The 14,216-nt window shown below is 57.3% G+C and overlaps 1 protein-coding gene across 1 annotated transcript in view; it reads right to left on the bottom strand.

Annotated features, from left to right (window-relative positions):
* Window positions 1-101: 101 nt before the first annotated feature.
* The window catches only part of HTT (huntingtin), a 162,453-nt gene continuing 148,338 nt past the window's right edge, over window positions 102-14,216 (bottom strand). Inside the window, exons 58-67 of the mRNA XM_021938205.2 lie at window positions 12,353-12,483; window positions 12,089-12,218; window positions 10,942-11,097; window positions 7,585-7,775; window positions 5,580-5,694; window positions 5,210-5,423; window positions 4,731-4,836; window positions 2,223-2,385; window positions 1,855-2,015; window positions 102-916 (exon numbers count right to left, since the gene is read on the bottom strand). Of these exons, the coding sequence (XP_021793897.2) occupies window positions 703-916; window positions 1,855-2,015; window positions 2,223-2,385; window positions 4,731-4,836; window positions 5,210-5,423; window positions 5,580-5,694; window positions 7,585-7,775; window positions 10,942-11,097; window positions 12,089-12,218; window positions 12,353-12,483 (1,581 nt within the window). The 3' untranslated portion in view covers window positions 102-702. The remainder of the gene's footprint in view (window positions 917-1,854; window positions 2,016-2,222; window positions 2,386-4,730; window positions 4,837-5,209; window positions 5,424-5,579; window positions 5,695-7,584; window positions 7,776-10,941; window positions 11,098-12,088; window positions 12,219-12,352; window positions 12,484-14,216) is intronic.

A 14,216-nucleotide genomic window follows, 5' to 3' on the forward strand; every position in this document is an offset into this window, starting at 1 on the left:
AGGAGAGGGAGCGTGGCCAGGGGCCCTGCCCACCTCCCCGAACACTGTCGCATGCAGCACAGGCCTTGCAATTCACATACTTTACACGGGCATAGAAAGAGTTACGTTAAAATTAATCTCTTTACTGATATAATTAAATTTTAAATCCTGAGAAGAAAAGAGAGAAGGGAGAATGGTGCTGGGTGTCTAGCACCCCCAGCCACTGGCCCAGCACATGCCATGGCATCTGTGCATACAGACACAGGGCGTGGCATGCACACCCCACCAGGAAGACACAGGCCAGTGTTCCCAAAGCCTGCTCACGGCACCTTCTACTGCAGGACAGCAGAGGGGCCAACAGCCAGCCTGCAGGAGGGAGGACTTCCGGCCCAGATGCAAGAGCAGCTGCAGCCTGGCAACACCCAACAGGTAAGCATCAGGAGAAAGGACCTGGTCACCCACATGGCGTGCAGCACAGCTGCTCCTGCTCTCTGGAAGGCCTCAGGCTCAGCCCCACCGGGACTGCAGATACTCCTTGCCTGGCCACTGTGCCACAAAGAGCACTTCTGCCATATGGCAGAGACACGCACGTTGCCTGGCCGCCCGCGGCATGTGCGGAAGCCCACAGGGACCAAGCTGGCTCGGCGGAGGCAGGGCACAGGGCGCAGATTTCTGGAGGCTCCAGCCCCAGCTGCCGCCTCACAGTCTGTCCCACCATGGCGCTCAGCAGGTGGTGACCTTGTGGACGCTTCGTAAACAAGTCAGCAGCCGGTGATATGGGCTTCCCGGAGCTGCGACCACCTCGAACACAGACTGGAAGGCCCTGCGGTCGAGCTCCTCCTCTATCTGGTGTCTGTAGAAGTCTGTGGCAACCAGGCAGAAAAGGCTGACGTCCACCTGCTCCAGCTTTCCCATCCTGCTGATGACATGTGGGAGGCTGGTGCAGGAGTTAAGGAAAAAGGCCGGCAAATGAGGGGAATGCTGCCCCCCCGTCCTCACCTGGGAGCTCCTCTCCTGAAGCAGCCTACGAAGGGGCCCAGGGAGCCTGGAGAGCCAGCAGAGCCCCGGAAGGGCTACCTGGATGGCTCCAGCTGCAGCAGCGCCTCCACCTTCATTCCTGCAACCCTTGGCTGGCTGGACACCCTGCTGGAAGGCCAGCAGGGCAGAAGTGAGCTGGGCAGAGCTGGCCAAGGAAGCAGGAGGCCTGCAGGCAGGCACCCACTCGGCAGCACTCACCTGGCCTGGCTCCTGTGCAGCGCTGGTGGCCGATGCTCCTGCTGTCCTGCTGGCCCCCACGAGCCCTGCTCCAGTACAGTGCGGGCAGAGCCACGCCAGGCACACTGGGCGAGGCTGTGCTGTCAGCACCAGGACAACCGTGCTGCTTGGAGGCTCTTGTGGTCTGTCTTGGGGGAGGGCTGTGGAAAGGGAAACTCCTGGCAGCCAGCATCTGGGGGTGGGAACTGGATCTTTACTTAAGCCTTTCCCCGAGAGGGTGATCGAGGCACAATGACCAAAGCTAATGAGAAGCAGTGTCAGGAGAAGCCCAGCCACACAGAGCCCGCGAGTGGGCGGGAGGTCTGCAGAGACCGCCGCCCATCCTCCCTCCCCTCACCCAGGCCCTCCACGGAAGGGCCCCTTAGCAGCTTCGACCCTTCTGCCATACACGGGCCCCTCTGAGACGCCCTGGTCAGCAAATGTCTGGATGTGCTCCTTTCTGTATCCCTGTCAGCATTGTACTTCCCTGGGGCTGAGGGCCTGCCACCTTGGCATCTGTGGGGTTTTTGCAAAGGTTAGGTTTCAAAACTTTATCATGAAACATGAGCCTCGGTGTTGACGAGGGAAACGGGGCCAGCACCAGGGACCCAGAGAGGATACATCGCCGCAACCCATGGGCTGGTGGACGCGCTGACGAAGAAGCAGGAGAGGCTCCATGTGGCCATGGCGACTGGGGTCCTCTGCGTGAAGTTGGAGAGGGACAGCATGACCCAGTCCCGGACCATGGATGACTGCCCGGTGCTGTGCAGAGTCTGGAACACCTGCCAGGAGCAAGCGGGCGCCTGAGTGTCAGGGCTGGGGGGCGGGAAGCACCTGCTGTGCCCGGGTGGTGGGGGTGGGGTGGGGGCCAGAGGCATTGCTGCTTTAAAGGGGAGGAGCTGGGTTCTTCTGGCGAATCTGCTGGGAAGTCAGGGGCAATTCCACCTCCAGGCTTCCCCACTCCATCCCCATCCCACATGCAACCTCACCTTATACACCACGGTGGCCATGAACTGGGGGTATGGCTGCTGGTTGGACAGAAACTCTCCAATGACTTTGTTCATGATGTCCTGGGGTGGGAAGAAGTCGTCTAGAAACTGGGGCAGGATCCTCGCCACCACTCTGGCTTCACAAGGAAAGCCTTTCCTGATCCTGGGAGGAGGGACACAGGTCAGAGCCTGGCACCAGCTCCCACAGCTGCCCCACCTGCCCGCGGAGGGCCTTGGCTCTGGGGAAAATGCTGATGTGAAAGCAGGGCTGGGAGGTACCCTTGGCCGTGAGGGACTTTCCAAGTGGGGAAAGTCAGAGCCTAAGCAACTGGAGTATGAAATTTGAGGCTAAAAAGGCAAAACCCCAGCTCTTCCTCTGTCCAGCTCGTGAAGACAGGCTGCTAGGCATAGGCTCTGTCTGGGCTCCCACGCCCTGCAGTGACCAGAAATCCTAAGAAGAGTCTGAAAGCTACATAAAAGAATATGCAGAAATGGTGCAGCCGGAAGGACGTTACAAAAGAGATTTTTAAAAATCCTAACAAAAGAACCCCTTCTCATTATGTTTTTGCTGCTTTCCACATCCAAATGCTCCATAAACATTTCTATGTGTTCTAACACTTTGTAGCACTGTTGTCAACCGGGACTTTTTTCTTGTTACCAAACAGGGCCCCATCTGTGCTCTCGCTGCTTCTTCCCTAACCAGATCCTGAAACACGCCCCCTGAGCAGTATCCTTTTTAGTGCTGAAAAGCAACCATCATGTTCCTGTCTCATCAGTGCACACATGCCAGCTGTGTGTAACTGAGATGCACGGGAAGCAGCCAAGAAACGGCAGTGCACTTTCTCACAGGTGCTCCTGGCTCTACCCGCCCGCAGACCCTCGCCCAGCAGTGGCATGGCGGCTGCGCTGAAGACAGTGCTCCACGGAGGGAGATCTGTGGTCAGCTCCAAGGTGCCTCCCTGCGGCGTCTGGAGGGCGGTAGAGCGGAAGGCGTGCACCACGCTCTCTGGAGCACTCGCCACCTAGCACTGGGTCCACTAGACCACAAGCCCCTTGAAGGCCAGGACTGGTTGTGGCGCCTCCCTGTGTCCGTCTGCCAGCTGTGGTGGTGCTCAGTGAGCATGTGGGAACTGAAGAATGATGCAGAGGTGCGTTTTAAAATCGACATGGGGGCCAGGCACGGTGGCTCACGCCTGCAATCCCAGCACTTTGGGAGGCCGAGGAGGGTGGATCACTTGAGTTCAGGAGTTCGAGACCAGTTCGGCCAACACAGTGAAGCACTGTCTCTACTAAAAACACAAAAATTAGCTGGGCGTGGTGGCACGTGCCTGTAATCCCAGCTACTCGGGAGGCTGAGGCAGGAGAATTGCTTGAACCCGGGAGGTGGAGGTTGCAGTGAGCCGAGATCGCGCCATTGCACTCCAGCCTGGGTGACAAGGGCAAAACTCCATCTCAAAAAAAAAAAACAAACATGAAAACAGACAAGCACAGGCTCAGCTGTTCAGAACACCTCATCTGGTCAAAGAATAGAGCAAAGTCCACCTGAATATGCTCTTGAGAAAAGCCAAATGGCTCCCCACTGGACACCCTGATTGGAGAGCACAGGCAAGGGAGTGCAACAACGCCTAGGACCGCTTCTTGGCGTCGCCAGGACTGGGACACCCTGATTGGAGAGCAAGCACAGGCAAGGCAGTGTGAACAACGCCCAGATCCGCCATGTCGACAGGACTGGGACACCCTGATTGGAGAGCACAGGCAAGGGAGTAACAACGCCCCAGATCCGCCATGTCGCCAGGACTGGGACACCCTGATTGGAGAGCACAGGCAAGGCAGTACAACAACGCCCCAGATCCACCATGTCGCCAGGACTGAGGCCTGAGAGCAAATCAGAGCCTTGTCCTTGAGAAAAAGCCCTACGGCTCCCAACCCACTTCCAGAGCAGGTGAGCGAAGCCAATTCTCAACACCAATTCACGCACAGCAGTGGGGCGGAGGGGTAGGGAGGAGAAGCCACTGACCACACGGGTCTCAAAGATGCATGTGTGGGTTTCACCTTCCTCCTCCTGCTGCTGCCCCTCACCCTGCTCACAGGCACCACGGACCCCCTCCCACAGACCCCCGTGGGCTCCCCTCTCACGACAGGCAGCCAGGCTGAGCCAACTCCTCATCACTGCGCAGGCTTCTGCCGCACCCTCCCAGAGACTGGTCATTCCTGCCCCCTGCCATACCCCACACGGCCAGGTGCGGTGCCTGAGCCCTCAGGAGAGATAGGCAGGCGCTGGGACCACCTTGGAACTGGTCAACACTACACCTGAGCGCTGGGGTCCAAGGACCACCAGCTCGCCAGTGGAACCCTGAGCCAAGGCAGCCCACGGTCAGGCTATGGTCGGGAATCACTGGCGGGACTCCAGCAACAGCGCCAGGGGATCAGCCGACACACACAAACGCTCAGCTTCAGGCCAAAGTTCTAGGGAAGCTAACGGCTGAGGGATGGGGCTTCGTTTCTTACCTATCAAAAAGAACAGACACCCGCTCCATAGCAACAATCACCGACTCGCTGTCTGGGGCTGCAGGATTAGGGTCTGAAGTTCTACCCGGACTGACTTTCTCCTTTCCTGTAATAAAAGTGTTCAGTACGAAGGTTACATCTATACAACCCAACAGGCTCTGTAGATAGTGCTTTGTACACAGGAGTCCAATGAATCCCTGGAGAAGATCTGACAGCAGGTGATGTGAGCCCCTCGCTAGCCCAGGACCCAGCACAGCTCAGCCACATGGGATGAGTGACCAGAGGGGTGGTCAACCCTGACCAGGTACTCCAGCCCTGGGGGCTCCAGAGCCTCTCTTGCAAGGTGATGGGGCCAGCTTGGGGCAACACCAAAAGTGTCAAATCAGAGGACACCTAGTCTAGGTTCCTTGAGCGAGCATGCTCCTGTCTCCCTTGAACAGGACTTGGGCTGGCCTTGCGGGCACCGTGTACATGCTCACCTGTGTACATGCAGGTGAGCATCAAGCCCAGAGCCGCCATGGCCCGGTGCGGGCTGTGCACGTTCACTCTGTCCACACTCAGCTTGACCAGGGATTCTGCATCCAGGCGGGAGAGCTGCTCAGAGAGCAGGAGGCGCTCCAGGCCTCTGAGGGCACAGTGGTAAATGATAGAGGGGGTGGACTCCTCACTTCCGGACAGCATCACCCCACACATCTGCACAGGGAGAAAGGTTTCTGTCGCTGCATGGTCTCAGGTGTTCATGCCTCCTCCCCACCAAGTCAAAACTGGCCCACTGGTATGATCCCGCAAGGAAAAGAGAAGGGAAGCCCACTCCCCGTGTGCAGAGGAAGACAGCCAGGGCCCACTCACCTGTATTATTGATGCTGAAAATTCTGGCCCTACGTCCAGAGGATAGTTCTCAATCAGGTAAAACGCAGTGGCACACATGACCAGTACGTGCTGCTGGCTGTGAATGTTCACGCAGCTGAAAACGGGAGACAGCAGCCAGGCTCAGCCGCCCCCATACAACGTAGAGAGGGCTTCGCAGCATGCCCGGCCCCACGCGGGAGTGAAGAGCTGCGGGCCAGGCTGGCTCCCGGGAACACCTACCCTGTGTGGCTCCCCAGGCCCCTGTAACCTGGCCTGACCCTTCAGCCTCTGCTCGACCGCTCCCTGGGTAGCTGAGCCCGTCTACCTCCTCCACGCCCTGCCCTCTCGGCCTGGCCCAGCCTCCCCTGTGGCCACCTCCATACTGGCCACCACAGACTTCCTCTCTCTGTCCCTCAAAGAGGCCCTGGATTCCCACACCCCAGGCCAGTCCCCTCTACTTCCTGAGTGCCCTGTGCTTTTCCTTCGTGGCACATTCCACCATGACGTGCTGCCTTGTGTGATCCCCCGACAGCACCTGCCTTCCCCATGGCACAGTGGGGACCCGGTAGCCAGGGACTGAATGAGTGGCCACTGTGAACAGAGGAGCCAATAAGATGCCCCCCTCCACCCACAGAAACGTGCCCAGTGATGCTTATATCCATCACCACGTGGTCCAACCTCCACCTCGGAGGCATGTGACACAGCCCGTGCCCATGGCACTGAGGCCAGCCCCACACACCATTTCTACCTGGATGCCACAAGCTCTCTGCATCCCAAACGCAACTCCTGGGCCACCTCAACTCTCCTTTCCTGAGTCCTCCATGCCCACAGCAAGAGCCATAGACGGCCCAACATGCCAGTACAGCCAGGGCTTCGGCCTGTGCCTGGGGCCTGTTGTGGGGCTGCCCCCCAAAATCACCTCGCTGCACCAACGCATGTGCCTGATTTGCAGGCCTCTGTCCCCCGTGTGACTTGCCCTATGCCAGGCTCCAGGGATGCAGAGACAGTTGCCAGCTGTCCACCTGTCCTGCGTCCTGCTAGCACAGCACCCACCGCCCAGCAAGGATGACAGACGAGAAGGGCGTCCCCACAAGCTTGTGCCACTCTGGCCTGGATGAGGGCAATGGCACCTGTTGAGCCGCTGTCCCTGCTCCAGGATGTCCCAAATCCTGCCAGACAGCCACCAGCCCGTGCCCTGGCTCACACCTCCCTCCTGTCTGAACTGTGCCTACAGAGATCTTCCCATCTCCCTCCAAGTCTTCCACTCAACTTTGACCCGGCCCCCATCTCCTGCCCACTTGTCAAAGGGGATCACTGGCCATTCTTCCCAGCCCCTTTCCCATCTTTGCTCCAAATTCTTGCCCTCAACTCCCCCATGTGGGTGGCTGATGAAATTCTACCCTCCCTCTACAGACAGCTCTAAAGCCTGTGACTCAGAGAGGCTGGGCCCATCTCTGCTAAAGCCTCTGCAACTTCGGGAGAGCGGAGGTGAGACCAGGGTGTCACAGAGCCCTCCGCACTCACAAGACATCGACGTGAAGGGGTTGTGGCACCAGCCGTGCTTTGTCAAGGACACGTCTGTGCGGAACCTGCCGCCCAGCAGCTTTAAGATACAGTGGGGTCGGAATCACAGTGGACACAGGAGGGAGGTGCTGGGCCAGCGGGGGGTGCGGAGAGGAGGCTGGCCTGGGTTCTGAGAGCAGAGAATGAGAACCGCTGGCCTCGCGAGCAGAGTCAGGAACGGGCACATGGGGAAATGTGCTCGGCGCCACATGAGACAGCAGCAGAGGCAGGAGCTCTAGCTCACTGGGGGTGCCCGAGGAAGCCTCTAGGACACACCTGTGCCCTTGCGTCTCACCAACCTCAGCCATGGCGCCCACCTGGGTTCCCACTGACACCTGCCTGCCATCTGGCCAGGGACCTGGGCACTTGGAGAGGGTGATGCTGCTTCCTTCGCAGCTCATTCCGAGACCCCCGTCCCAGCCCCAGCCAGGCTCCCACTCACTGGGCGATCCCTTTCAGGTTGGAGAGGAGATAGTCACTGATGACTGGGATGAGCTGCTTGGCAGTATCGTCCAGCAGGTCGCACTCCAGCACATAGAGGATGCCGTGCAGGGCTCCGACCCTGCTGGGCAGGTGGCTGCTCCTGAGCGTGCTCTCCAGCAGGCGGCTGACAGGCTCCGCCACGACCTTGTCCTAGACACACACAGACAAAAGCTGCTGATGCCACCAGAGCTCACGCCCCAGTGGCTCCTCCCCACAGCCAAGGAGGGGCGGGGGCGGTGCGCTGCCCTCATGCTTGTGTGCACGGCCCGAGACCATCCTGAGAGGTCTGTGTGCAAGGCTGGCCCCTGGCTGGTGTCGGGACGGTGCCCACCATCCTCACTGAGGAGGGGCTCTCTGTGCTCAGCTGCTTGTGTGGGCAACGGTGTTTGTGCTGAGAATCTGCCTTCCTTCTGGGAGTCCAGAGTATGGGCACGAAGCAGGCAGAAGGTGCCCACGTGCCCAGCCCGCAGTCAAAACCCTGGCACCGAGTCTCTAGTGGGCTTCCCTGGTGACGACACTGCACACACTGTCACAGCTCACTCTGGGGGAGCTCAGTGTGTCCTGCACGACCCCACTGGGAGAGGATTCTGGAAGCTTGAGCCTGGTGACGACACTGCACACGCTGTCACGGCTCACTCTGGGGGAGCTCAGTGTGTCCTGCACGACCCCGCCGGGAGAGGATTCTGGAAGCTCGGGCCTGGTTTCCTCGGGACACCGCCCCATGGGCCTCTGCCCTTGCTGATTTGGTTTGCTGATTGTGTTTTGTGTGCTTTTACTGTATTACATCTTAGCTGAGAGTCCTTCTAGAAAAGCCTGGGGGTAGTCTTGGGGATCCCTGATGGTAGTTTATGCCAACCTTCAACCAAAATGGCCTCAATTTCACTCAGTATCCAAAACCTAATGGGGTTAAATATCGACCTAAACACTTAGCCCACATTCTTCACTTTCAATCTGCTCTTTAACAGTGAGGAGACCCCTGCAGAAGTCACCAAGGTATGTCGCCCTCCTTCAGCCCAAGACTATGGGGACACAGAATTCCCATGGAGCGCTGGATGGCCAGGCAGCCTCTTCTTGTTGTGGAACAAGATGAGGTTCTCGGCAGTGGCAGGAGCTTCTCCGCAGGGGAAATGACCGGAAGACACAGAAGCCACTCCCACCCATCCCAGGAATGAGGACCGAAAGAGGCTGTTCTTTGTGGATCACTTCCTTCTTGGGCCCCCACCTCACCCTGTGCTATCCCCTCATACACACAACGCCACGCGGCACCTCCCTAAGGACTGCGCTCCCACGGCCCCTGGTCCCACCTCTGAAAGTCCCACATCAGGACCTGCTCTCAGGTGGCACGGATTTCACAACAGGAGGCAAATACCTCAAAATGACATGCTCTGGATACGTTGGTACCAAGCATGACATGCTGAAAACCTTCACAGAGGATCACCATCTTCAAGAAAGATGCACAGAGCTGGGAATTAGTGCCCATGACCATCCTGCCTTAGGATCTGCTTTTCAAAATGATTATTTCTCATTTGATTACTGATGGCACAACACTTGCCTAAGGAGCTCTGGGCCTGAGCACAAAACCACATTACAATTCAAGTTAGCCCAGCAGCTGAAACTCCCCACAAAGGAGAAGGACCCCTTCCGAGAGCCGCTTTGACATCATGTGGGCAACACCCAGAGGGTGTTCGCAGTGAAGAGAGATGCCCACACAGGGAGCCCACGTGTTCATTGTTTCCACTGCCTGGATGGCTGCCAAGTCACCAGCACGGCACCAGGCTGAAGGCCACCCACAAGGGAAGATGACTGGCGTTTGGGCTTGGGGAGGACAGAGTCCAGGCAAGAGTAGTCAAGACTCGCAGGGAGTCAGGCTTCAGGTCACGGACATGGGCTCAGTCCCACCTCTGCCGCATTTTTGTGTGACCCAGACAAGCCAGCTAACCTCTGACGCTGGCCGCCTAGGGTGCCTTTGTCAGGTGGGCTGCAGGAGGAAGAGCTCCGCAAATGTTAGCGGCTGGAGTGACGGCAAAAAAACATCATCACTGTCACGACAGCGTTGTTACTGACAGGAGCCCATCCAGAGCATGGGGTAAGCAGGCCCTGATGGGCACTGCCATGCCATTCTCACCAAGGGCTCCAGACGGCTGGCACACGGCAGCCACTCAGGTGTTTGTTGAAGACACGTGTTTCTATTGCTATCATAAAATGGATTACTAGGTAATGCCACATGACAAAGACCCAGAGGCTCCAGCTCTGACAGTTCTGACATCCTTGAATAGGCTTTGCCAGAAATCGGGGCCACAGGTAGCGATTTCATGTGTACAGCTGATGGATGCTTGGCAAATACCATGTGGTGACGTGCCCACAGAACACAGGTACCCTGCTGCACTGGCTGAATCCTGATAAACCAGAAGCAGAATAAGGAGGAGCTCAAGAGGATGAACACTTGACCCTTGGGATGGTCTGAATGAATGTATCCCCCCCGAAACTCTTACACTGACAACTAATTTGCAGTGCCACAGTACTAGAAGGTGGGGCCTTGGGTGGTGATGAAGTCATGAGGGGTGAGCCCTTGTGGACTGGGGCCCTTTTGAAAGGCCTGAGGGAGCTTGTTCACTCCTTTCACCGTGAGGACCCAGTGAGAAGATGCCATCTATGAAGCAGAGAGCAGCCCTCACCAAACACCAAATCTGTTGGCACCTTGCCCACGAACTTCCAGCCCCCAGAACTATGAGAAGTGAATTTCCACTGTTTATAAATCACCCAGTCTAAGGTACCTTGTGGTAGCAGCCGAAATAGACGAAGACAACCACCATGCTAAGAAGACACTATAGCACCCAGACTTGGGACTGGAAACGCAGGGTCACTGTGACAAAATGGCCCCCAGGAGAGAAGCTGTCCAGTCAGGAAGTTCGGGGGGCCTGGAACATAACTGAGGGGGAGTGAGGAAGTCAGGCCTCAGGGCAGAGCATGGGGAAGCCAGTCGCGTTTCCGCCATCTACGCTGCTTCAGTGCTACCACACACCATGGTTCTGTGGGGATGGGCTACTACAATGATGTCACAAGCCTAGGGACACGGGACCCCAAACCATGGCTTGGCCGCCACGACCCACATCACGGTGGCCTGTGGATGGCACTGACCGTCGCTGAACCCCCTCCAGCTGAGAAGCACTGCAGCTCACGTGGGCTGTGGAGTCCGGGTCGGGTCAACTCTTGGAAGGAGGCAGCCGCACCTGGCACCTCTGGCCAACACCAGGTCCCAAGGCAGATGGGCCCACATGGCTTCAGGACAGGAACCTCTGTGCCACCTGTCACTTACCATCCCAAGGACGGCAGCTGCCTTGCAGGTGGCGGGCACCAGGTACTGAGCGAGGATCTCGTCTTCTGAAGGGTGCACCCTTCGCAGTTCTGTCAGCGTCACATACATCAGCTCGAACTGGTTGCGCTCAGTGAACAAGTCTGAGACCACCAGAAGCTGGAGATGTGGAACACCAGGAAAGCAAGGGGAGAGCAGCGCTGTTAGAATCCAGGCAACGCGTCCAGAACGCCGCTACTGGCAAGTCGTGTTCTTACACCTAAGAGACATTACTGCGCGGGACACATGTGTGCGTCTGTGTGTGGTGTACGCGTGTGGTGCGTCTGTGTGTGTGCATAGTACACATGGTGCATGTATGCCGATGCGTGTGGTGTGTGTGGCATGTGTGTGGTACGTGTGTCCGTGTATGGTATGTACATGTGGTGTGTGTGCATGTGGCGAGTGTGGCATTGTGTGTGGTGTGTGTGGTGTGGCATGTGTGAGGTGCGTGTGGCATGTGTGTGGTGCGTGTGGCATGTGTATGGTATGTACATGTGGTGTGTGTGCATGTGGCAAGTGTGGCATTGTGTGTGGTGTGTGTTGCATGAAAGTGGTGTATGGGCTGTGTGGGGTGTGTGTGGTGTGTGTGTGCGTGTGGCATGTGTACTGTGTGTGGTGCATGTGGTGTATGTGTGTGTGCACATGTGGCATGTGTTGTGTGCATGTGGGGTATGTGTGCATGTGGCATGTGTGTGTTGTGTGCATGTGGGGTACGTGTGCATGTGGCATGTGTGTTGTGTGCATGTGGGATGCGTGTGCATGTGGCATGTGTGTGTTGTGTGCATGTGGGGTACGTGTGCATGTGGCATGTGTGTGTTGTGTGCATGTGGGGTATACGTGTGCATGTGGCATGTGTGTGTGTTGTGTGCATGTGGGGTACGTGTGCATGTGGCATGTGTGTGTGTGCATGTGGGGTATGTGTGCATGTGGAGTGTGTGTGGTGCGTGCATTTGGGGTACGTGTGCATCTGGTGTGTGTGTGTGGTGCATGCCATGTGGGGTACGTGTGCATGTGGTGTGTGTGTTCCGTGCATGTGGGGTATGTGTGATGTGACATTATTATTGTGGTGTAGTGCTGTATGTGCGGTGAGGGAATGGGAAGGCTCACTTACGGATCGAACCACCTCACTGATCAGGATGGCCGGGGTCCTCCTGGCTGAGTTGGATGGCAGGATCCAGCGGCTGTACAACTCGAGTAAAAACTGCGAACAGGAATGGATGTCAACTCCAGCCCGGTGTTTCCTGTAGAATATGCAAGATGGGTGTTTTCTGGGTACAGAAGATGAGAGGCTCATTTCAAGAAGCACCTCAAACAAATCAAATGACTGATAAGAAATTTCAAATTTCTGTAGAAAAGAAAAAGGCCATTGGAAAACCTGGAGTTGACTGGAGACGTGGGTGGTGATGAAGGTGCAGGGGCGTCGGCCTCCTCCTCCTCCTCCTCATCCCATTCCTCCTCCCTTAGGGGTGTGATGCTGTTCCCCAGCCACACGGAGTGTATGGACACCTGCCACAGAAACAGGGTGCTGCTCAGCGCTGCAGCCACAGTGCCAGGCTCCTGGTGGGCGGGTGCGGCCCCTGGGACTCAGCACATGCCTACCGTCGAACAGTCTGCCCCTTTGCAAGGGCCGTTCCGGTTACAGGCAATGGAGTCCACAGAGAGGGTGGGGTGGGGGCTGGACTGCTGCTGGGAAGCTCCAGCACACGCTAAAGGCCTGAATCAGGAGTCAGTCAACCCCAGCAGCTGAGGAGGGTGACACAGAAAGAGGCTCTACGAAGGGATGCTTTCACTCCTAAGTGAGATCTCAATGCAGTCCCCAAAACACGGAACCAACACGTGAGATTTCTTTTCCAATCTCCGTCACTGGCAGTCATTGTGGTAAACCCCAGGCCAGAGCATCCCCGCGCCTCTGTGACCCGCGCTCCAGATCACACAGCCACCACGTGCTCAGCACACCTCGACTGTCCTCCTTTCTGCCTGCTTCTCTGGGAGCCTTGAGCACTTGGCACAGTGCTGTGGGCTGTGTGCCCATAAAAAGCTGTTCTCAGCCGGGCGCGGTGGCTCAAGCCTGTAATCCCGGCACTTTGGGAGGCCGAGACGGGCGGATCACGAGGTCAGGAGATCGAGACCATCCTGGCTAACACGGTGAAACCCCGTCTCTACTAAAAAATACAAAAAACTAGCCGGGCGAGGTGGCGGGCGCCTGTAGTCCCAGCTACTCGGGAGGCTGAGGCAGGAGAATGGCGTAAACCCGGGAGGCGGAGCTTGCAGTGAGCTGAGATCCGGCCACAGCACTCCAGCCTGGGCGACAGAGCGAGACTCCGTCTCAAAAAAAAAAAAAAAAAAGCTGTTCTCCATCATCACTGGCCCTAGGCCCAACTCACGTTCTTGGCACCAAGGGCCATTTGCCCCCTGGGACCCAGCACCCCTGCAGGGAGTGGGCAGGGAGTCTGTATGAACAACTCGCAGGCCAAGGAGCAGCCCCTGTGCTCCCCACGCCCAGACCCATAACCCCCACCCCTCTTTCCTAAAAGCAAGCAGTGGCTCAGTCCAGTGGCATCTGGGGCTGAACGTCCCCGACAGGGCAGGGGTGGCACTATACTTCAGCCCCAGTATAATCCCATGACAGTCGGTTTGCAGACATTGGACACAAGGCAAACATCGAAGGATGTGGGCAAATGCAGTGGGGCGGGGGGAATAGGGAATATCTCGGGCACAGACCAGTGTCCCCGGGGCCAGGACAAGGCCACAGGCACCCAGTGAGCTCCAGGCCTCTCACTCTCAGCCTGCCCTTCAGAAACACATCCAGGAAAAGTACAGTGCGTCCTATTGGCCATGTCCACTTATCTTGAGGTGGAAACATCTGTCAAAGGTGAGAGGACAGAAGAGCGTGACTTCTTTTTCCAACTATGTCTAGAAAAATACAGGCTGGTCCAGCAGCTCCCTGCCTCCTGTCACTGAAACCAGCAGGCACAGAACAGGACAGTATAGGGCACAGAGCAGGGAACAGAAACAGGCATGTGACATCATGGGGTTTCTGCTGTGAAGGCTGCAGGCCAGGAACTCATAAGAGGAAACTCTCAGAGCTCATAAGTGCTTCTACACACCATATCCTGACCCATTTCCACTGACACAAAAGCTACCAAGGGAACTGTCCTGCACAACTGGTTTCACTAAACCAGGAACCCAGTGAGCGAAAGACACAGCACAGGGTGGAGGGATAGGTGCAAGTCAGCCAG

Source organism: Papio anubis, chromosome 3, assembly GCF_008728515.1.
Source record: "Papio anubis isolate 15944 chromosome 3, Panubis1.0, whole genome shotgun sequence".
In the NCBI taxonomy this organism is placed as follows: Eukaryota; Metazoa; Chordata; class Mammalia; order Primates; family Cercopithecidae; genus Papio; species Papio anubis.